The 24,477-nt window shown below is 46.2% G+C and overlaps 2 protein-coding genes across 2 annotated transcripts in view; one reads left to right on the top strand and one right to left on the bottom strand.

Moving 5' to 3' along the window:
* Positions 1-1,469: 1,469 nt before the first annotated feature.
* On the bottom strand, positions 1,470-17,412 carry CNRIP1 (cannabinoid receptor interacting protein 1). Its single transcript, XM_006114104.4, has 3 exons — positions 17,080-17,412; positions 16,050-16,194; positions 1,470-2,988 (listed from the first exon to the last, which is right to left on the bottom strand). The coding sequence occupies exons 1-3, from the start codon at positions 17,256-17,258 to the stop codon at positions 2,824-2,826; spliced, it is 489 nt and encodes a 162-aa protein (XP_006114166.1). The 5' UTR covers positions 17,259-17,412; the 3' UTR covers positions 1,470-2,823.
* PLEK (pleckstrin) overlaps positions 16,458-24,477 on the top strand; it is a 47,388-nt gene continuing 39,368 nt past the window's right edge. The window contains exon 1 of the mRNA XM_075925561.1: positions 16,458-16,524. Within this exon, the coding sequence (XP_075781676.1) occupies positions 16,471-16,524 (54 nt within the window). The 5' untranslated portion in view covers positions 16,458-16,470. The remainder of the gene's footprint in view (positions 16,525-24,477) is intronic.

Genomic DNA, 24,477 nt, shown 5'->3' with positions numbered 1-24,477 from the left:
ATGCCCTGAGAGCAGTTATCAGTGGTTCATAGTCAAGCTAGAAGGCCATAGTGAGTGGGATCCTGCAGGGATCAATTCTGGATCTGTTCAACATCTTTGTCGATTTGTGTATTGTAAAGTTTGCTGAGGATACCAAGCTGGAAAGGGTTTGCAAGTGCGTTAAGAGAGAATACAAATTCAAAATGATCTGGACAAACTGGAGAAACGATCAGAGGTAAATCGCTCCTGGGTGGGCTGCCCAAGCACACAGCTTCCATAGGTCTGCCACAGTGTTACCAAGGAATAGTCTAATTCTGGAAAGCAGCCACAAATCAGTAACTCAGCCAAGTGTCAACAAAATCAAATTGACTTTCACCCGCGTAAGTAGGCATTCTTTGGCAGGAAAGAGGATGTGGAGGGGAAGCCTATATCTGGGGATATATACTCCTGCACCTCAGCGGGAGACCATTCTGTAAGAACAGAAAGGAAGAGCAGATGCCCCCAACTGTTTCCTCATTTTCTCTCTATTCGTGGCATTGATCACACTTGAAGAGCGAAGGAAGGCAGCATTGAAGGGGGAGGGAGAAGGGATCCTGACAGACATTCAGCCATCATAACTGCTGAAATGCGGCGAGAGAGACTTGTGCTTTGAATTCACTTAGCTTGTTAAGTTAGGCATTAATTCGGTCTTATTTTTATTTTCTTGTAGCCAGTTCTGGCTCTTATGTCTCATTACTTGTAGTCACACACACTCGGTTTTGCAGCAAGTGGTTTAAATCAAACAAACATCGTTCACTGTGTTTGGACTGAAATGCTTGGAAAACAATTTGGGCTGGCAGGATTTGGGCATATAATGCTTCAGTAATATAAAATCTCATTTATGAGCTTGTATTGTCCTGGGGGGAGGAAGGGGAGGGGAGGTTAGGTATTATAAGGCACACATGGTTGGAAGAAAAATCAGAGACTGGGACATTCCAGAGTGAAATTAATCAGTGGTGGGCTATCACGCTCATACACAACAATAGGCAGCAATTTACATGCTGGAGCCTCTCACAGTGAAGCAGTGGGAAAGGCATCCCAGGGTGGAGGATTAAGGGAACCAAGCTGTTCATCAGGCCAGATATTGCCAGAGTTTGACATTACTTCAGGCACAGACAAAAGTCCGTCTTCTGGTTATATATAAACTATATATAAAATTCAAAATCTGTATCTATGAATACTAGTATGACAATTTTAACTGTTTGGGTTCTAGCATGTGGGGTTGGAATTTCTCAGTAGTGACTGGTGATTTTTGGACACCTTAACTTGAGACTTTCATAAAGTGTTAAAATCAACTCTTTGTCAGGCCCTTTATAAAGATGTTTCAAACTCTTTAGTGCCTAAAATCATTAATGTCTCTTGAAAAGGCTTGCTCTTATATTCCTATTCTCCAATTTAAAGTCAAAAGTAAGAGAAGCCAATTAAATGGCATATGCTCAGAAATACACAGATTGGTTCCAAGTCCTTTATTACAAAGATCAAAAGTTGCAATTACAATTTACAGACATGATTTAAAAGTTATTCACAGAGGGATACAAGAACAACTGATATACCCTAGAGAACCCATCAGAGATGGAAGGTGGGACAGATTAGTAGTTTACAATCTTTCAATAAATAAAGCAGAGATCTGGATCTATGTTTCCCTGTGCCTCTTAGCTGTAAACATTAGACATTACATGCTTAGCACCTTAAGTCATGATCCTGCAATGTGTACGCACACGTGTGCACTTACGCATTTTACTTACAACTTGACTGTTGTTTGCTCTCACATGCATGAGTATTTGCAGCATCTGGGCTTTCTTCATACATGAGGGTTTCTGGCTGCTATGAAAAAAGTCTGGAAGTTTTAGTACAGTGATCACACCTCAACATTTCTTTTGAAGGATTCTACTGATTTGAGCAATATTCCTTGTCTTAAAAAAAAAAAATAAAAAAAAATAGAGGCTATCACCGGAATGATTCTCTATCAACTCAGAGAGCGTTAGGTGTGACCATTATATTTTGTTAGAGCAGTATACACACTCAAGATATGTATCAGCAACTTGAATAGATATGTAATTATGTTTAAGACCACAAATTTATTGCTTGTTTGTACATTTTGTTATGCTAATGGTTTTCATGGTAGCTTAGTTTTTTAGAAAAAAATCACTTCAGAAACCAGGGAACATAGCAAAAAGAGTGACATTTTACCAAATCTCACTGAAATAGGAAAGCCAGTCACAGCATATTGTACAACATTAACAGAAAGAGAAGACTCAGTATGCCTAAGTCTCCCAATATGAAAATGCAACTTCAACAGTGCAGTAGCCACCATTCACCTAAATTTCCAAACATCCAAAACTTGCACTTCTGCTGTCTACCAAGACAAGACGTAGACAAACTGCACAATGGAGCATGTTTTGAGGACAACACAAATATAAATACAGAAATCATCACTAATATGAAGTTACAGCTGAATCTTACTAATGCAAGGTATTTCACAAAGGGTATTATATCCAGTGATACTGCTTAGTAGGTATTATCCACATCTTGTTGGCACCAGTGTTTACCTTAACAAGGTGCCTGCAGAAATCACCACTGCAAAGATGAAGAGTACTGCAGATACCGTTGTAAGTTTACATACTGCAAGTAGCAAGTGTCAAGGTTTAATGGCACCTACTGTATTTATAATTTAGCATTTTATTTGGACCATGTGGGACAAAGCAACTGGATAGTATGCCTTTGTTAAGGCTTTGTGCTGGTTTAAAGGTTGTGGGGTTTGTTTGTTTTTTAAATATTGTCCAGCAGTGTCCACTTTGTTCATCTTCAGTGGAACAGTTCTTTGTTGATCCACATAAGACTGCGTGTCTCATTGGGTTTGCATTCATACTCGATGCTACCAAAAGCGTTTCCCCATTGGCAATGATTTCGTTTGTGGTAGTCATAGAATTTGACTTGCCAGACTGTCTCAAAAGTGCCGATGTCACTAAACTGCAAAGAACAGGGAATAAAGTTGTTAGTGGACAGCTCAATTTTTCCCCCTCTCCCATGCAATATGCCCTCCAGCTAATCTGTACATGTGAAACACTAACGTAAGGCCAATTTCCAAAGGAGCTAAATCAAAGATTTTTCTCAAAATTGCCCTTGTATCCTTCTGGCAGTCTTTGGTGCCTACACAATCAATAGTACATTCAGGGCCAGATTCATCACTGTTTTGTTTCTTTGGCAATCATTTATGCTTGTGCAAGGTATGCAAAAATGATAACCTTCTGACTAGGTACCATTTTATATCCACTTTCCATAGGTGCCAGTAACTGCTGGGGGAAAAAGCAGTGGAGAATCAGCTTGGTAAATGCTTTAATTGAAAATCCTGCAACACTCAGTGAGATGATGAAAGCAGATGTTAATGCTATACACATATTGTAGGAAATCTTTCACCCCTACATACGAAACATGGTTTTCCAGCATTGTGCAATGTGCTGTGTTTGCCTTCGGATCTGAGGTTAGTTGGTTACCAGTGTACTTTGATCTATATATGAAATTAATAGTAATGAACTTCCTCCTTTTTGCTTTGCTTGCTATCTTGAGTGCTACTTTTTTCATCTACGGTGCCATTCAGTCTTTAAATGAATGCATATTACTATGCAAGCTGTGGCTGTACTGTGTACTTCCCTTGGCCTCTATTCCACATTTTTATAACAAAGGAGAGAAGGTCCCAGTTACATTCTTCTACAATAACTGTTCACTGTGAAGTGCTTTTGAATACAGGGACAAGTGACACATTAGGAGATAGCAAAGTATTTTCTGGTGGTGGTTTAGCAGATAGCAAAGTATGAGCGATTTAATTCTTCCATTACAATGAAAGGGAATTACATTTCAATTTGTATTGGACTGACAAAACACTGCTTTAAACATTTTACAGGCAGTCCCCGGGTTACGTACAAGATAGAGACTGTAGGTTTGTTCTTAAGTTGAATTTGTAAGTCGGAACTGGCATGCAGATTCAGCCACTGCTGAAACTGACCAGCGGCTGACTACAGGAAGCCCGAGGCAGAGTTGCTCTGCCCCGGGCTTCCTGGAATCAGGCGCTGATCATTTTCAACAGCAGCTGAATCTGGACGCCTGGGACAGAGCAGCTGGGGTGCTGCCAGGTAGGTCCCCGCAGCGCTGCCAGGTAGGTCCCCGCAGCGCTGCACCTCAGCGCTGCGGGGACCAACCCGGCAGCACCCCAGCTGCTCTACCCCAGGCATCGCGAGAAAAGCCTGGTCTGCTGGGGGAGCCCCCCCCAAGCAGACTAGGGAGACGCGGGCGGCGGGATGGCCGAAACGTGCCACGGTCCTGCTGCCCGCGTCCTCTGTGGCTTTGCTCCGCGTCTCCCTGGGTTTTCTCGCCCCCAGATGCATCACGGTCCTGCTGCCAGGGTCCTCCGCGGATTTGCTCCGCGTCTCCCTAGTCTGCTGGGGGAGCTCCCCCAGCATACCAGGGAGACACGAAGCAGTTTCTCTCGCCCCGGAGGACGCGGGCGGCGGGACCGTGGCGCGTCTGGGCGGTCCCGCCACCCGTGTCCTCCAGGGCGAGGAAAGCCCCGTTCGTAACTACGGATCCGACACAAGTCGGATCCACGTAAGTCGGGGAATGCCTGTATTTAGAAATGAATACTGTAATAACTTGGCATTCCAGTTGTATGACATCTCATGACCCCCCCGCTCCCCAAAGTGTTGCAAGACAGCAGTATAACAGCAGAATACACTTGCATGAGACACACCAGGATAGACTATCCTTTTAGTTGCACTGGTGCAAAGGTGGAATTACTTCCCTGACTTCATTCAGCTGCAGTCCCACAGATTTACGCCAGCACAGTTGACATCAGGACTTTGGATAGTGTCTTTAGAAATGCAAGTATGAGGGCTAGTATGCACCACTTGTAGGCTCAAAAGCACATTGTGTTGGAGTATGTTATATTAGAAGTGCTGAAGTCAGTGCTACTGCAATGGAATAAGATTTTTTTTTTTAAAAAAGATCCTTTTAAATATCCCTATTGTTCATTTTAATAGTGACTCTTCTCCATGTGACTATTTGCAGTCATACACTCAGAAGCTGACCTTTGATCATCTACATACTATAGTCACCACTGGAAAGTCATCATGTAAGTCCCTTCACAGAATGACTCTTTCAGCCAGCCCAAAGAAGCAGAAGCTCCTGTGTCTATACCTGACCAATTACAGCTTATTTCCAAGTCGGGTGGTTATTTTGCTGCTTCTTGCTGTGCGATTAGTAAGCTGCCACTGCTGAAGGGACATAGTTGTTATCTCACCCAACTTGTTGCTGCGGAAGGGACATCTTTTCAAAAGAGCTCTGCACTTCAATAGAAACAGGGCTGAAGCTCTAAGCCCTGGCAGATGCACCCTGTGAGGCTGAATCCCTGAGATGCCCCCCCCCCCCTTCTTAGTGCACAGAAGTCCCAACCCCACTGCAAGGCAGAGGTCCCAAGCTCCCTACCCTCATCTAATGGGAAAGGCTCCGCAAGCTGCATGTGGCTCATGTGCCACAGTTTGGCCTCCCAAAATCTAGAAGTTAGATATTAAGTTACACAGACCGTAGTTACGGGTAAGTTATTTTACACTGGTGGCACAATTAACTTCATCTTTTTTAGCATGTGGTAAAATAAAAATAAATAAAAATTAAAATAGAAGTCTACTTAGTTTAGTATAGTGCTCTGATAAGTGATTTCCCTGAATGGGTACCTAGAAGCCTCAGTAGAAAGATTTTACAATTTAGAGGACTACGTATATCAAACCAGTATGTGTGTATATCAATATAAATGCCTCTAAACAGACCTGCAAGGTAATCACCAATCAGTATTGAAAATCACTTTGAATACATTTCAATCATTATTGAGATGTATTGACGGGTGTGTAACCCCTGCAGATAGAGATCACCACAATAATGTTAAATGCAACTGAAAATGTAGCCTGAGAATGCATCAGGGTAGAGAGACCAGAGCTGCAGCTGGAGGTAAGGAGAAGAGTAGAAATTAACATTCTGGACAAGCTCTTCAACTGGTGTCTATGGAGTATGGGTAATTTATTCCAGCTCAGGATTTTCTCTACCCCCATCTTTATAGAGGTAGACAGTAAACAAGACGACTCCACCACAAACATCTACAAACCATAGACAATTTTTTTTTCCCAAAGAGACCTGTGGAAATCTACTGCAGCTCTGATCTTCATACATTAAGTTGACAATTCAGCTGCTCCCATCTTTATTGTTTCACATTTAAATAACTGCTAGAGATTTGGTTGTTATACATCTGAGCAAGTAGTTGGAAATTGTACATGCCTTTGTGGTTTTCCTTCAATGCCAGGATAAACTCAAAAAAGTCATGGAGGTGACTTAATAAGCACTCAGTCCGGTTCTTTAGGATGAAAAGCATGTTTTTTATTTATTACCCCACTACTCAGATTCTGAGTTAGCTCAAGCTTGAGGAAACATCTACAGTAAACTTCTGATAATCCAGCACCTTTAGGACCCAGGGGGTGCCAGATTATCAGATTTGCTGGACTATTGGAAGGGGGGGCTATGAGGGGTCTGGGCTGGGGGGATGCCACCCCAGACCCCTCATAGCCCCCCCTTCCGATAGTCCGGCTCTGCCCCAGGCGTCCCTGATTCAGCCGCTGCTGGTCAGTTTCAGCAGCGGCTGAATTAGGGACGCCTGCAGCAGAGCAGCTGGAGTGCTGTGGGGTTGGTCTGGTAGCGCCGACCCTTGGCACCGGGAGACCAATCTGGCAGCACCCCAGCTGCTCTTGGGGACGCCTGGGGCAGAGCAGCTGGGGTGCTGCCGGGTTGGTCCTGCAGCGCCGCTCCTCGGCGCTACTGGACCAACCCGGCAGCACCCCAGCTGCTCTGCCCCAGGTATCCCCAAGTCATCCGCTGCTGATACTGATCAACGACTGACTCCAGGAAGCCTGAGGCAGAGCTGCTCTGCCCCGGCTTCCTGGAGTCAGCCGCTGATCAGTTTCAACAGCGGCTGAATCCAGATGCCTGGGACAGAGCAGCTGGGGCGCTGCCGGGTTGGTCTGGTAGCGCCAACCCTTGGTGCTGCGAGACCAACCTGGCAAGCACCCCAGCTGCTCTGTCCCAGGTGTCACCAAGTCAGCTGCTGCTGAAACTGATCAGGGGCTGATTCCAGGAAGCCCGGGGCAGAGCAGCTCTGCCTCCAGCTTCCTGGAGTCAGCCGCTGATCAGTTTCAGCAGCGGCTGAATCAAGGACAGCTGGGGTGCTGCCGGGTTAGTCCCGCAGCCCCGAGGGGCAGCACTACAGGACCAACCCAGCAGTGCCCCAACTGCTCTGCCCCGGCTTTCCCGATTCAGACGCTGGTCAGTTTTAGCAGCAGCTGAATCAGGGAAGCTGGGGGCAGAGCAGCTCCAATGGTCCGGCTGCCCGGAGCACTTTTGGGTTCCTGATGGTACCGGACCATCAGGAGTCCTGGACCATCAGATGCCAGACCACTGGAGTTTTACTGTAGTTCACATTGGGTGTCCTAAGAGGCTTAACAAAAATTATTATGCTCCTTCACATACCTATACTTATATTAATGGTAGTACAGATTGAATCTCTCTAGTCCAGCACTCTCTGGTCTGGAAACATCTGTGGTCTAGCATGGATAAGGGGGAAGCAGTAGACGTAGTGTAGCTAGACTTTAGTAAGCATATCTTTGATACAGTCTTCTATGACCTTATCAATAAACTACGGAACAACTTAGATGGGACTACTATAAGGTGGGTGCATAACAGATTGGATAACCATTCTTCAAGAGTCATTAATAATGGTTCAGCATCATGCTGGAAGGGCATGACAAGTGGGGTTCTGCAGGATTCAGTTTTGGGATCTGTTCTGTTCAATATCTTCAACTATTCTGATATTGGCATAGAATATGCTTATTAAGTTTTAGATGATACCAAGGTAGGAGGGATTGCAAATGCTGTGGAGGATAGGGTCATAATTCAAAATGATCTAGACAAACGGGAGAAATGGTCTGAAGTAAATAGGATGAAGTTTAATAAGGAGAAATGTAAAGTATGCCACTTTGTTTCTTCAGTATTCTTTCCTAGACTGTCCTTTCCCATTGTGTATGTGTGAAACTGATACGAAGGAACAATCTAGGAATCATACGGGACCACAAATTAAACATGAATCAACAGTGTATCACTTCTGGAGGAAAAAAAAGCAGTAAACATGATTCTGACATGCATTAACCAGAGCATTGTGAATAAGACAAGTAGTAATTCTTCTACTCTGCATCGATTAGGCCTCAATTAGAGCATTGTGACCAGAACTGGTCATCACATTTTAGGAAAGATGGAGAAATTGGAGAGGATCCAGAGAAGAGAAACACAAATGTTTAAAGGTCTAGAAAACATGACCTATGAGGGAAGACTGAAAAAACTTCGGGCTGTTTAGCCTGGAAAAGAGAAGACTAAGAGGTAACATGTAAGCAGCTTTCAAGTACCTAAAAAGGTATCACAAGGGAGGCAGGAGAAAAATTGTTCTCCTTAGACTCTGACGAGAGGACAAAAAGCAATGGGCTTATATTGCAGCAAGGGATGTTTAAGATAGACAGTTTCCTAACTGTCAGGGTGGTTAAGCACTGGAATAAATTGTCTAGGGAGGTTGTAGAATCTCCATCATTGGACATATTTAAGATCAGGGATGATCTAGATCAGTGGTCCCCAACCTTTTTGTGGCCAATAGCACATTCATGTTTTCAGAAGAGTGTGGCAGGCGCCAACAATTTTTCAAGGCTTATTTTGTATTTGTACATTAAATACAAAAATCATATTTAATATATGAATCCATAAGATAAAAAAGGTAATTTTACATGTTAAAGGTATTAAATTATTCAGCAATTATTCTTTCACCTTACCATGTGAATTTGCTATTTTCATATTAAAAATGAATTGGATAAATTTAATAGAAACTTAAATTAGTCAGATAATTTTTATGTTAATTATATTTTAATTCATTTTTAAACAAAAATATGCATTAATAAAAAGGGGGGGATGTCCAAATGTTGTTGAGCAAAAAAGGCACCCTTCCCCCCCAAAATATCCTGGCACCTTTAAATCTCACTCCCCATCCCCACTATGTCTCCTCCCCTTGCTCCATCAGCTCCCCCGGTACCTGCTGCCCCCCAACCTGATTCCTGCCCTTCTCACTGTCCTCAGCCCCCCTGAGACCTGCTCCCCTCCACCAGCCCTTCTCTCCCCCCTATGCCCACTCCTCCAGTAGCCCCACTCTGATCATGTGAGCTACCCCTCCTCATCCCCTCTTCTAACACCTCCCTCTACACACCTGCCCTGACTCTCTCTTCTGGTGCTGGTCCCTCCCCTGCAGGTGTCTGCCCTTCTGCTTCACCCCCAGAATCCCCTGGCCCCTGCACGTTCCCTTACCCCTGTACCCTCCTGGTGCCTCTCCCTTCCCTCACTGCCTCTGCCCCCTTTTTCCCTGAGCCTACCCCCTCACCATCCTCTGCCCCGTTCCCCTCATGCCCCTGTGCCCTCACACGACTTGCTCCATCCCTACCTTCCTCATGTCCACCCCTTCTTTCAAGCCTTCTCCCAGCACCTCCCCACTCTAGCCCCAACGCCCTTACTCTCTCCTCTCTCAGCATCCCCCTATCCCCCCTCCCACTGACACCTCCCCTCCTGCCCTTTTCCTCATTGTCTCCACTTACCCTCCCACCACCGGCATTTGACTCTCCTCCACCCTGTCCCTTGGTGCCTTCCCCTTTCTTTTCCTGACCTGCTCTCCTCCCATCAGCACAAACCCCTTCCTCTCCCACCCTTTCCCCCTATTCTTCCCCTTCCCTCCCCTCCGCCTTCCAGTTTGCAGGGCTGGAGTCTGTTGCAATCGGGCCCCAGAAGTCCCTGCAGCCCAGGCTCCAGACCACGTGCTGGATCTGGACCTGGGCCACTCGGCGTTCACAGCCCCGGCCCATCACAACACGACCACCCTGCCAGGTGCACTCACTGCCATCCCACCTCTAGCCAGGCTCTGCTCCCTCATACCCCACTCGGCACATCTCCTTCCTCCGATCCACAGCTGACCATTTTAAAAAATGGCGCCGCAATGCCACACCAACATGGCACCCACCCCCTCCAGTGCGCCGCATATGACTTCACCCCCGGTGCAGCCCCAGCTCCACCCGGGTTGACGGCACATGCTCGTGCCTCTCGCAGCCATGCCTGCTTTCCCTTCCCCTGGCCCGGTACCTTCTCCGGCCGGGGTCAGCTTGCCAGCCTCCTTGTCGGAGTCCCTCAGCCCGGTGGGGTCTTCTGGCGGGGCCATAAGTGCTGGCAGCGCCTCTACTGGCTCCAGTGCAGGAGCGTGGAGCCCGGTGGCTCTGTCTTGCCGGGCCAGTCCGCCCCTGCATTAGGGTGTGCATAACGCAGACTAGGTGGGAGCACATAAATGCCCCGGTAGGCGCCATGGCACCCACAGGCACCGCATTGGGAACCACGGACCTAGATGGTACTTGAACCTACCATGAAGGCAGGAGACTAGACTTAATGACCAGGGGCCTTTTCATTTCTAGTGTCCTAGTTAGTCAGATGCCATAAGAACGTCAGACCAAAGGTCCATCCAGCCCAGGACCCTATCTGTCACCAGTGGCCAATGCCAGCTGTCCCAGAGGAAGTGAATAAACAGCTACTGATCAAGCCATCTCTCTCCTGTCATCCATCTCCTCCCTCTGACAAACAGAAGCCAGGGGCACCACTCCTTACCCCTACTGGCTAATAGCCATTAATGGACTTAACCTCCATGAATTTATCTAGTTCTCTTTTAAACCCTGTTATAGTCCTAGCCTTCACAACCTCCTCAGGCAAGGAGTTCCACAGATTGACTATGCACTGTGTGAAAAAGAACTTCTTTTATTTGTTTTAAACTTGCTGCCCATTAGTTTCATTTGGTGGCCCCCAGTTCTTATATTATGGGAACAAGTAAATAACTTTTCCTTATTCACTTTCTCCACACCACTCATGATTTTATAGACCTCTATCTTATCCCCCCTTAGTCTCCTCTTTTCCAGGCTGAAAAGTCCCAGTCTCTAATCTCTCCTCATATGGGACCAGTTCCAAACCCCTAATCATTTTGGTTGCCCTTCTCTGAACCTTTTCTAATGCCAGTATATCTTTTTTTGAGAGGAGGAGACCACATCTCTACACAGTATGCAAGATGTGGGCGTACCATGGATTTATATAAGGGCAATAAGACATTCTCCATCTTATTCTCTATCCCTTTTTTAATGATTCCTAACATCCTGTTTGCTTTTTTGACTGCCACTGCACACTGCGTGGACGTCTTCAGAAAACTATCCACGATGACTCCAAGATCTTTCCTGATTAGCTGTAGCTAAATTAGCCCCCCCATCATATTATACGGATAGTTGGGGTTATTTTTTCCAATGTGCATTACTTACATTTATCCACATTAAATTTCATTTGCCGTTTTGTTGCCCAATCACTTAGTTTTGTGAGATCTTTTTGAAGTTCTTCACAATCTGCTTTAGTCTTAACTACCTTGAGCAGTTTAGTATCGTCTGCAAACTTTATCACCTCACTGTTTACCCCTTTCTCCAGATCATTTATGAATAAGATGAATAGGATTGGTCCTAGGACTGACCCCTGGGGAACACCACTAGTTACCCCTCTCTATTCTGAAAATTTACCATTTATTTCTACCCTTTGTTTCCTGACTTTTAATCAGTTCTCAGTCCATGAAAGGATCTGCCCTCTTATCCCATGACAGCTTAATTTACGTAAGAGCCTTTGGTAAGGGACCTTGTCAAAGGCTTTCTGGAAATCTAAGTACACTATATCTACTGGATCCCTCTTGTCCACATGTTTGTTGACCCCTTCAAAGAACTCCAATAGATTAGTAAGACATGATTTCCCTTTACATAAACCATATTAACTTTTGCCCAACAATTTATGTTCTTCTATGTGTCTGACAATTCTATTATTTACTATTGTTTCAACTAATTTGCTAGGTGCTGATGTTAGACTTACCAGTCTGTAATTGCCAGGATTGCCTCTAGAGCCCTTTTTAAATATTGGCATCACATTAGCTATCTTCCAGTCGTCGGGTACAGAAGCGGATTTAAAGGATAGGTTACAAACCATAGTTAATAGTTCCGCAATTTCACATTTGAGTTCTTTCAATACTCTTGGGTGAATGTCATCTGGTCCCGGTGACTTGTTACTGTTAAGTTTATCAATTAATTCCAAAACCTCCTCTAATGACACCTCAGTCTATGACAAGTCCTCAGATTTGTCACCTACAAAGGACGGGTCAGGTTTGGGAATCTCCCTGACATCCTCAGTGGTGAGCACTGTAGCAAAGAATTCATTTAGTTTCTCCACAATGACTTTATCATCTTTAAGTGCTCCTTTTGTATCTTGATTGTCCAGGGCCACCACAGGTTGTTTAGCAGGCTTCCTTCTTCTGATGTACTTAAAAAAAACATTTTGTTATTACCTTCTGAGTTTTTGGCTAGCTGTTCTTCAAACTCCTTTTTGGCTTTTCTTATTACATTTTTACACTTAATTTGGCAGTGTTTATGTTCCTTTCTATTTACCTCACTAGGATTTGACTTCCACATTTTAAAAGATGCCTTTTTCATCTCTCACTGCTTTTTTTACATGGTGAAGCCATGGTGGCTCTTTTTTAGGTCTTTCACTATGTATTTTAATTTGGGATATACATTTAAGTGGAGCCTCTATTATGGTGTCTTTGAAAAGCATCCATGCAGCTTGCAGGGATTTTACTTTTAATTTCTGTTTAACTAACTTCCTCATTTTTGTGCATTTTCCCTTTCTGAAATTAAGTGCCACAGTGTTGGGCTGCTGAGGTGTTCTTCCTACCACAGGAATGTTAAATGTTATTATATTATGGTCACTATTTCCAAGTGATCCTGTTATAGTTACCTCTTGGACCAGATCCTGTGTGCCACTCAGGACTCAATTGAGAATTGCCTCTCCCCTTGTGGGTTCCTGTACCAGCTGCTCCAAGAAGCAGTTGTTTAAGGTATCAATAAATTTTTTCTCTGCATCTAATCCTGAGGTGACATGTACTCAGTCACTATGGGCATAGTTGAAATTCCCCACTATTATTAAGTTCTTTATTTTGATAGCCTCTCTAATCTCCCTTCGCATTTCATAGTCACTATTACTGTCCTGGTCAAGTGGTTGATAATAGATCCCTACTGTTATATTGTTAATGAGCAGGGAATTACTATCCATAGAGAGCCTATGGAACATGTTGATTCATTTAAGATTTTTACTTTATGTGAAAGAAAATTTAGAATCAAATGTAGTGCCACTCCCCCATCTGCATAACCTGTTCTGTTTTTCTGATATGTTTTGTACCCCGAAATGATTGTGTCCCATTGTTGGTCCTCACTCCACCAGATTTCTGTGATGCCTAGTATATCAGTATCCTCCTTGAACATGAGGCACTCTAGTTTACCCATCTTATTCTTTAGACTTCTAGCATTTGTATACAAGCACTTTAAAAACTTGTTACTGTTTGTCTGCCCTTTTCTGATGTGTCATTCTTTTTTATGTGAATGTTTGTCTGATCTGGCCCCTTTTTTATCCTCTTTCATCCTCTCCTCCTGACTAAAACCTATACAATTGCTATCAATAGAGTCTCCTCTAAGAGATGTCTCTGTCTGATCCCCATGCTCCTCTGTACCAATCAGCTTTCCCCCCCATCTCTTAGTTTAAAAAGGTCGCAGAGCAGTTTTTAATGTTAAGTGCCAGCAGTCTGGATCTACTTTGGTTTAGGTGGAGCCCATCCTTTCTGTACAGGCTCCCCCTATCCCAAAAGTTTACCCAGTTCCTTATAAATCTAAACTCCTCCTCCCTACATCATTGTCTCATCCATGTATTGAGACTCTGAAGCTCTGCCTGCCTACCTGGCCCTGTGCGTGGAACCGTAAGCACTGCTGAGAACACCACTATAGAGGTCCACTTACCATGGTTTGGCCGTTTACCATGGTTCCATGAAGTCTGTCCTGGATTTCAGTGTTCTATGCTGTTTAGCTCTAATTTACTCCTAAATGTCTTCTAAGAGCCTAATAAACAGTGAAAGTGCTCAGAGTGATGCTAGACCAGGGTGGACAGATACTGGCTCATTGGCCAGAACTGGTCTGCCAGGGTTAGTCCCTGGCAAGCCCTCCCACAGTGGTATTTGCCCGTGCCTCTGCAGGTATGGGGGAAATTGCAGCTCCTGTTCACTGCAGATCACCATTCCCAGTGAATGGGAGCTGCAATCACCCATACCTGATAAATATAGCAGCAGCAGCTGCCCACTGGGAGAACTCCCACCATTATAGTGCCCACCTCTGTGCTAGACAATATTGACCTTCCATGGTCTGGTAAATTCTCTGGTTGGGCAGTGGTCAAGTCCCACTGGTGCAGGACTACAGAGGTTCAAGCTGCAGTAATGAATATCCCTAGGGAATGAGGTTGGCTTCTGATTTCTAGTAGACTAAGCTAGTGCCAAGCTAAAACTGTCAGCTTTCACGTGTACTTTCCCTCCCCCCCCCCCCCCCAAAATGTAGTGAAGAACAAAACTACCAGGATGTCTTTGTCCACTTTTTTCCCTCCTATGCACAATACAATAGTTGGAACTTACTGAGAATTGTCAGATTCCCTACTGATTTGTAAATAAAATTATTTAGCATTCAGGTGAGCCAGAAAAATCAAGACACCTCCACCCTACTCTCAACTACTTAGCACATTTTAATCCAAGCCAAAAAACTTAGACAAAGCATGAAATGGAATGGTCTACCTCACTCCACATACTGCAGTTGTAACTGTTGATACTGATTCTTTTATTTGCACTATTGAGGCCCTAACATTCTAGTATCCAATCACAGCAGACTCTTCAGACATGGTTATTATTAGAAGTGGAAGCAATGTTTGCTTCACATTTGCCATGGCTATTTGTCTAGAAACAGGTACAACATGCATAATAGCACTCCTTTTCCCTAGTCTTTTTACATTCCTGCACTTGGATAATATTGGGGGTAGGGGTTGGTAACACCACCTATTGTAGAGGTTGCCCAACATTTTCCCTGACAAGACCCCATGTTTAATTGCTCACAACGTTGCCAAACTTTAATCATCGCTTCATAGGAGTGCCAAATAATTCTAGAAGTTAGTATGTAAAATACAGACAGGATATTACCTGAAATATAAAGCCTCTCCTGAAGTATATTATTTTGACTCCATTTGCTTCCATCTAGGAGTCTAGACCTAGATATGCAAAACGTAAGAGCAGCCAGATTGGACCCAGCATAGCAAAATAAAGCCCTCACCCTGCAGTCATGCTAAATTATATATGTTTGTAGTTCCAGTGGATTCAGAAGGTGGAATGCCATAAAATTCAGCTAATACATAAATACTTTCAGCACTGGCACCTATGAACCTGAGCCCAGGGTTAGACCCCCATTGACTTCAACCTAGGTACAAAGGCTGGGTACTTTCTGTGGATGGGAGAGCAACTTAGGAGGAAAATCAATTTTATTAAAGACAAATGAGTGTGTGTGTTATACCAGTGTCTGCATGGAACGTGGAGAGAAAGAACAGTGTGGTCTTTGAAACATGCTTTGCTAGCTCTGGAGCTGCTCAACGAATTGAGTGAGCCATGAGGTCAGATCAGGTCTTCCCTCTGAAGTACTGCTCAGTGAGACTGGCAAGTTCAGGGTCACAGATGTTACAGTGGCTCAAGCAATAGAGGTTTCAGTGTGTGCAATGGCCTCTTTCACAGTGTGCAAGGGTATCACATGCAACGTCTTAACAGCTGTACATTAAAACAAACAATGACTGGGATTTACAAACTGACAACCCTCTCTATTTACTAGCTACCAGAATCGCACACCCTCCCCTGATCTCATTCCGTTCAGTTCTCATTCCATTATCTCCCTTGCCTCCATACACACTATAGTGTCCAGTGTGTGCTGCCATGCCCAGAGGGACGGTACCTGTATGTTGACCTGTAAAGGCTGTCTTTGCCCACTTTTGGTATGAGGCACTCCTTCTGTATCATAGACTCCAGTGTAACAGACGACCTGGGGATCTCTTGATTTCTCTTCCAAGGGGACAGTCACTCCTCCAATACCCATGGTCCTGAAACAGACAGGCCTGAAGCAGCTTGGAACAGCCTTTATCCCCAACAGAGTTACAAACACAAACACGTGCCCTTCTCACCCAGGCGGATGGCACTGACACAAAGGTGGCATGCCCAGACACTGCACACAAACACCCGGGAGGGGTGGAGTCACTCCTGAGCTTTCAGACCAATTATATTCCATGCAGAAAAACACAGAAACATTGCAGAGGCCTATTTTCTGGCAGGCTAAAACAGCACATAATAAAATTTGTTCTGACGACTCATTTTGACAGATGGTGCAGCAGGCTGAGCACTCACCCAGAGAGCAAACCTATCTGCATTCAAAGGTAAAGATTTGCTTTGTCTCTGTTGGGCTATAACCCTTCTAATGGGCTTCCCCGCTTGGCTATCCCTTCATTTCCAGCCAAAAGCAGCACCTATCCCCCACTCTCCCAATCCCTTCTTCCATCCCCATTTGGGAGCTGCCCAAGAATTGCAGAGCCTTATGGCCGGAGCTACAACCTCTTCGCCTTCCAGAGCAAAGGAAGGGAGGAAGAGGAGGGGGCGAGACAATCAATAAGGAAATAGTAAAAACCAGGGGCGTTCCTTAATTGGGGGAGTGAGGTGAGAATTTTTCCCTCTCTAGGGAACGAGGATGCAGCTCTTCGGAAAGAACTCCCTCCCCCCATCTCCACCCTTTGCAGCGATCCCGGGTAATTACAAAGGGAGGATGCTGATGCAGCAGCCAGGGAAAGCTCCACACAGGCACAGAGCCCGAGGAGAGGGGAAAACAATGGAAATCCCACGCTGTCCGCCTGCCAGGAAAAAATATTAAGACGCCTAAATATAGCCCGTGGGCCGGGGCGGGGAGCAGACACAGCCCTGCAGTGCGGTGCACTTACGTAGCATGCACGACCCCTGGCTTGAGCACCACCTCCACCGTGTACTTGGCCCCGGTCAGCAGCTTGATGGTCCTGTTCTGGTCGAACCTCTGCCCGTCCACCTTGAAATAGACCGGCCCGTCGTTCGGCTGGATCTTGAGAGAGACATTGATTTTCACCAGCGTAGGGATCTCTCCCATGGTTTCCAGTGGCCGGGGCTGTGCGGCTGCCCAGAGCTGGCGAGAGGAAGGGGAGGGGCCGCGTCAGACCCGAGCCAGCCCAGCCCTTCCCAAGAGCAGCTGATGAATGTTTCTCATCATAAGGGAGCAGCTGCGCTGTGGCTCCCCCCCGCCCCGCCGGATCCCGGCGCAGCGCGATGGGGGCCATTTGCAGCTGTTCCCATTTCAACCCGCTTCCAGGGGATTAAGCCGGCCCTGATTGCACCCGCCCTAATCCCCTTTTTCTGCGGGGGGGTCAGGCCATCCCCCCCCCCCCCCCAGCGAGCACCCGCGCGAGGCAGAGCGACCCCACTGAGAGGGGGAGGCAAAGGGAAGGTCTCTCCTGCCTAAAGCCAGCGGTGGGGGCGCTCTCCGAAGGGGAAGGGGCTGAGTCCGGGGATGCACTCCCAGGCGGCCTGCACAATAGCCCGGCGATGGGTAAATCCGTGGGGACAAGGGCTGGGGCCTGCCGGCCAGAGGGCAGGGTCGCGCGTCCTGCAAAGCGCCGGGCAGATGGCGCTCGCGGTGTTAGAGCGACCCAGCGGCTGCTGCAAGGGTCTTGGGCAGAGCTGCGCCCTGCAGTGCCCTCGCCCCTGCCGCAGGGCGATTAACCCCGGGAGCGCAGTCTAGCCCAGGCGCGACCTAGAGAAGGGGGAGGGGGCGCAAGGCTGTCAAGGGGCTGGATTAATCCAGGGCAGGTATTTTTCCCCCTCAAAAGCGGGCTGGTTTAAGCGATGAGACTTTCCAATCTTGTCCCAGTCCCTATTAACTGGATATTGGCCCTGGGACAAGCCGCATTTCCGGACGAGTGCGGCTACCGCTGTGCATCTTATTAGGAGACGAAGGCTTCGGCAGTATGGATGCCGTTCTTCTGGGCTTATTCCCTCAGCTAGCCGACCAGCCAGCCCCCCCTTAGTTGCATTCCTCATTCGTTTGGAGGCTGGAGGATCTCGCTCTGCTCAGCGAATAGGGCAAGGGGCAGAAACTGAGGGGAAACTGAGGCAGAAAAGCGAATTCGAATTCGATCCTAAAGCTAGTTTGGGGCGTTTATATGCGAGTGAGGCGGGATCGTTTGTACAAGAGTAAAAGAGACTAGGTCCTGATTTGTGCTGGGCATAGCTAATAATTTTGGGGATCCGCAATGAGGTCTAGGACTAGAATAATAGGAGTTTCTACTGGCCAGGCTTCCCAGTTACTGTGTCCCAGCTGTCTAGCTGTGGCTCAGGGCCAGCTGAGGGGCAGTGACTTTGAAGGAGGAGCCGGAACCTGCTTTCAGCACCATCGCAGCGGACAGTTACGGGCAGCAGGTCAGCTGCACCTGGGCAGAATCGACTGATTTTACACACATTGTGTCCATGCAGCGAGATGTTCAATCTCCCCGTTCCTCCCAGGAGCTGGGCGTCTAGGTCTTGTCTTTCCTCCCCGAGCCCTCCCCCGGAGTGAGAACGGATCAAAGGGTGGGCCGATCAAACGCTTGTTATTTTTGTCCGCTTGGACTCCAAACAAGCCCAAGCGTGTCCCCGAGCAAGACCCAAGCGGGAAGGGCCTGTCTGCGGTGCCGATGGTTGGATAGGGCATTTTTGTTGCCAGCTGGGTAACGGTTGTAACTTCAGGTCCCTGAGAGAGCCTGGCTCTGTTATAGACGTGGCTGCAGGTGGAGTTTGCATCACACGAGAGGCAGCATGGGAACAAGCCACCCGCTCACCCATTCAGCAACTCGCACCTGGCTGTGGCTGCGGCTGCAAGAAGCCAGCAGCAGCAGCTGTCCCCACCCACACTGTAAGTGACAGCCCAGTTTCCTATATGATGTGGGTTTCTTCCATCTGACATCAAGGGCATTAGAAGGGTGTGTGTGTCATCAGCGGGCAAGCCAGGCAGACCCCAAACTCCTATGCGTGACACATTTTGCATATTTTTGTTTCCTGCATTGACAGATCTACAGCAGTGCAAGAGCAAATGTCACAGTTCGCTCTAGCCCGTGTCAAAACACGCTGCTACAAAGTTTGAAGAATGCACTAGTGATGCATAAAACTGTGCTCTTAGTGGCATGTACTGTTCTAGGGGTGTGCTTTGCGTTTCCATAGAGAAGAGATGACTGGGGCAACTCAGTCAGGGCTCATTGCCACATTTAGTTGCACAAGTAGCTTTGTGGTCCCAAATGACTGTCATGGACAACACGCACTCCAACATGGAGAAGTTGTTACACATAGAAACAACAGCATTCCACAACAGACTGTTAAACAGAGGGGCTGTGTCTAGACTGGCAAGTTTTTCCACAAAAGCAGCTGCTTTTGCGGAAAAACTTGCCAGCTGTCTACACTGGCCGCTTGAATTTCCGCAAGAACACTGATGATCTCATGATGATCTCAGGGCTTCTTGCGGAAATACTATGCTGCTCCCATTCGGGCAAAAGTCCTTTTGCGCAAAAGGGCCAGTGTAGACTGCTCAGATTTGTTTTGTGCAAAAAAGCCCCGATGGTGCAAAAGCGCGTCTAGATTGGCATGGACACTTTTCCGCAAAAAGTGCTTTTGCAGAAAAGCGTCCGTGCCAATCTAGACGCTCTTTTCCGCAAATGCTTTTAACGGAAAAGTTTTCCGTTAAAAGCATTTGCGGAAAATCATGCCAGTCTAGACATAGCCAGGGCTTATAGAGCAAGGGCATAAAAAGGGGACATCTTAACTATGATGTGATAAGGGAGCACAGATATTCCTATGGATATTCAGCAAGGCCTTGGGGACGGGGGAGTGCTTTAAATGTGAGGGATTTTCAAAAGTGCTCAGCATTGGCCTCACTCTTTCCCCTTTTAAAATCAATGTAAAACTCTCATTTACATCAACGAGAGTTGTTTAGCCAACACTGAGTAATCATGGAAAAGCCATTCTAACTATTATGAAATGCATGCTTTTTTGCAGGCTAAAGTGTTTGATTTTAATACCGGAGTTATCATACTATTCTGGTGCATACCTACTAGGGAAATTAAAATGCTTGTAATTAGTAACTATGTAACTGCAGAAAATTTCAGCGGTTACATGGTTACTCTTGGGGTGGCAGTTGGCAGTATCAGAGACAGCAGCATGAGGTGTGGCTTCCCCAAGAACTGATGTTCATTCATACTGGCTCCCACTGGCACAGAGGCAGCAGTGCAGAGTAGCAGGTGGCTCCCCAGCAGCTGATGCTCACTGGGAGCTGGGTTTTAAGCCAGCTCCCTGTGCATACCAGGAGCCTCCATGTAACCCTGAACATGAACTGATTATCATATTCACATTCCTGATACACGGTTATTTTATAGCTACACAGAAAAGAGACCCATGTAGAACCATGTTATCTTATTTCATTTGCCCATTGTAATTCAATTCTCTCTTTTCAGAGCTCTCTGCATGGGATTTCCTGCACTTTGAGGATTGCAGAACATTTTGGTTATAGTGAGTTACATTTAATTCCAAAAGAGTATAATTGGGGTAAAAATACAGTGACTGTATGTTAGAGAGCTGAAAAGAGTCTGACCTCAAAATGGGGTATCTAATAATGGCTGCCATCAGGAATCAATTCTAACTGTCTCTAGATCTGGCCATATCATGTTGTGGTAAATTGTGTGAAACTGACAGCATTGATCTCAATAGGTTTCCTTATTAAACGATAGATCAGATCTATGAGTTAAGCCTGAGGACAGTGTTTCATGCTATTTCTGTATGAATGAGCATCATTCTGTAGCTATAACCATAGCTAGGGCTGTGATTTTTTTGTTCTCTCCTTTTTTAGGAAAAGTTATGGGAGAAATATGGCAATAGTCATGGGACTGTATTAAGAAAATGTAAAATGGGCATGTCTAACACCCCATTGTATTTATTTTTCCATTTTGAAAATAAAATGAAAAGTGCCAGTAATGGTAGAGCAATTCAGAAGTTGCCTCACTGTCTTGCTAATCTACTTATTTTATCCTGGAAACCTCTCAATCCTTTTGGAATTAAGCTGTCACAGAGTCCACATGGCCAATTCCATTTAGTTAACTGATTGCTCTTCAATCATGGGTCACAGTTTCATTTTGCCTTTCTCAAGGCTCTCTGTGAAATTAATGTGGCTGCAGCCATCGGAGTCACCGTCTTATTCACTCACAAAAATTACCCACATGTCAACAGTTATGGCCATTCTTATTATAAATAAGAAAACAATGAAATCCAGGACAACAATCTGGCCCATATCCATTAATTAGCAACCTACTCCACATTTATCAACAAAGCAAAATATCTGCTGCAACTGGTTCTTATCACCAGCACAGAGACCTCAGAGAGGCGGACAAGTCAAAGGATCAGGGTACAGCATGCATGGATACCACCCCTATGGGCCTCTCTTAGGCACAGTGGGCTAATTAATGGACATGGAAATAGTGACCAAAAGTGACTGGGAAGTATGTAAGAGGGGAGAGAAGCATACATGGCATCCTATTGGAACCCATAAAGCCCCTCCTGGTGAATGCTGTGTGGAGGTTTTCCTCAGGTTATGGGGAGGCATGACTGGGCAGGACCAAAGAACCCACTCTACTTAGCATCAGGCCACAGCAAACTCACACAGGATACCCACGTGACATGTGGATGTGATCCACAGGTCCCAGGGGATCCCACTTTGCAGCCTGTTGGAGTTTGGTTCAGATGCAGGCAGGAAGGCCATAGCATTATGCCACTTGTGCTTCTGTGAATACCCTGAGATTTCCATATTTAGAGGGCCAGGCCCACACTCTCAACATAGCCCTGTAATCCTGGCCTTTCCCTGACCTCCTTATGCAGCAAAAATCCCAGTAGACTCTGAACATCTGACATCCCCTCCCTGCCAACTATGAGCATTTCCATGTTATCTCACTTACAGTGACACATTTCTGGAGGGTCCAGCACCTTTTCCAATTAATGCACAAGTCCTGCTGCATAGATCTGCAAGAAGTCAAAGTAGCAATCACGCAGAGGACTAGAATGACACTGCTGTATTATATACTCTCTGCCCTACAGCTCAATCCCTTGCAAATTCCGAGGTGACATTCAGCACCGTGGCTAATACCAGCCATACCCATTTTTCTCATCTTTACTTTTTTAAAAAAAGATAAAATTACTTGAGTTGGGACAACACTTTATTTTTAGCTGAATCAATGAAAGCAAGGCCAAAATCTCATGTTTTCTAAAAATAGCACGATGTGATATGCTGCTGGCTGTCCCCTTGGCTGAGGATACATCTGCCACCGTACGGGTTAACATGGTACTTTCTTTTGAGGCCTCTCACTTCTGCTTTTAGACAATGAGGTGGGTGGCTCATTTCTTTTATTTAACACGCAGGCAAACCATGTATTGGCATTTTTCTGTCTGCACAGTAATATGAATTAACAGCTTTTTATTAGTAACTCCACTAAAGTGGAATTGGATTTGCCTGAGGGCAGGGGGCATCTAACAGAACACACCAGTTGTGTTGCTGAAAGGACTAGCTATATCTTCATGCCAGTGGCACTTATAATGTGGCAGGTCCAGCAGAAGACTGCAGTGAAAGATTTACTATTGGCAGCGCTGTTGGTGCAAAAGCAGAGATTGCATTCAGCTTTCTTGGAAATGATGCATTAATGCAGATAATCTAATGCAGATATATAGGGTGGTGAGCAGAAATGTAAAAGCTCATGTTGGGAGTGTGTGTGGTAGAGAGAGAAAGAGAGAGAGAGAGAGCGCACACCAGATGTTAGGTCCATCTGGGCATGAGCAGTCTGGTTAGTATAAAGCCAGGAAGCTGAGAGCAGAAGAGGGCTGCAGGGAGGGAGTCTGCAGTCGCTTTTTAGGAACTGAGGGATTGGTGGGAGGAACCCCAGGGGGCAATAAACCCTGGGATCTGGGAGGGAGAGAGAGGGTGCAAGAGTAGGCTGGGGATGGGGGCCTGGGTGGGAGAGGGTACAGGAATGGGCTGTAGGTGCAAGGTCTGGGTGATGGGGGTGCTTGTCTGGCACAGCTCCCCAGGGATGCACATGGTTCTATGTCCCTTGCAGCTCCCAGATACTGCCCTGATGCTCCTATTGGCCAAGATTCTGGCCAATCTGAGAGGCATGGGGAGAAGCCTCTAGGCAGGGCTTTGCTGTGCTGCCATTTCCCCAGCCAGGAGGAGAAGGAGCAGCAGCTCCAGGCAGAGACTGTGGGTTGGATTTGGCCCTAGCTTGCCTGACTTTGACCTGTAGGGCTTGGAGCTTCCTGCCACAAAGTGGGGAGCCAGCACTGGCATTCCAGCCCTACAGGGGTAGAGCCACAATGGGGGAGTGTGGGGCTGGAGCACTAGCTCCACAATGCTGGGGAGGGGGAGTCCCGAGCTTTGGGGGCCAGATCCAGGGAAGGTAGACATAGCTGCATTGGTTACACTGGGAGCATATTTCTGAAGCATTCTTTACAACCAGAACAGCGAGAGACTTAGTAAGGTTTTCTAATGGAGGCTGGGATTCTGCAGCAGCCAGTGATGGCTTGGGAAGAGGTACCACTGCACACTGGCTCGGTGCAAGCCCTGATCCTGATCTTGTTGCCACATGTGGCCTGCTGAAGTGTCCATAGAAAATGGAAGATGATGCCAGGCAAACAGCCAGCTCCCTTGCTTCTATTAAGGATGTATGTAATCCAAGTAAAAAGGGTTCTCTGGCTCTCTCCTATAATGGTATCATCTCCGCTTCAGTCTTCTAGGTCACTTGTTATTGATCCAGTATAGAGACTGATTAAACACACTGTTCAGTTTCTTTCAAAAATGAAGGCCTAGTTTGATACTATTTTTGTCCCCTCCCTCCCAAATATAAAATAAAGGAGGCAGAACTGGAGTTGACATTGGCTGTTACCAGACCTCCAACTTCTGGATATTGCCTCTGTTTTGAGCCCTCACTCTGGGCTATGTCTGTACTGCAGCCTTCTTCCGCAAAAGCTTATGCAAATGAAGCGTGGAATAGAATATCGCCATGCTTCATTTGCATAACTAATTAGCAGCCGTTTTTGCAGAAAGCCCCTTCTTGCACAAGAGCCGTCTTCCTCGTTTTTTCAGGAAGAACGGCTCTTGCGCAAGAGGGGGCTTTTGCACAAAAAGAAGCTGTCTACACAGCTCCTTTTTGCGCAAAATCTTCTTGCGCAAAAACGGCTGCTAATTAATTATGCAAATGAAGCATGGCGATGTTCTGTTCCGCGCTTCATTTGCATAAGCTTTTGCAGAA

Source organism: Pelodiscus sinensis, chromosome 3 (genome assembly GCF_049634645.1).
Source record: "Pelodiscus sinensis isolate JC-2024 chromosome 3, ASM4963464v1, whole genome shotgun sequence".
Taxonomy (NCBI): Eukaryota; Metazoa; Chordata; order Testudines; family Trionychidae; genus Pelodiscus; species Pelodiscus sinensis.
This window is presented reverse-complemented; position numbering and strand designations above follow the sequence as displayed.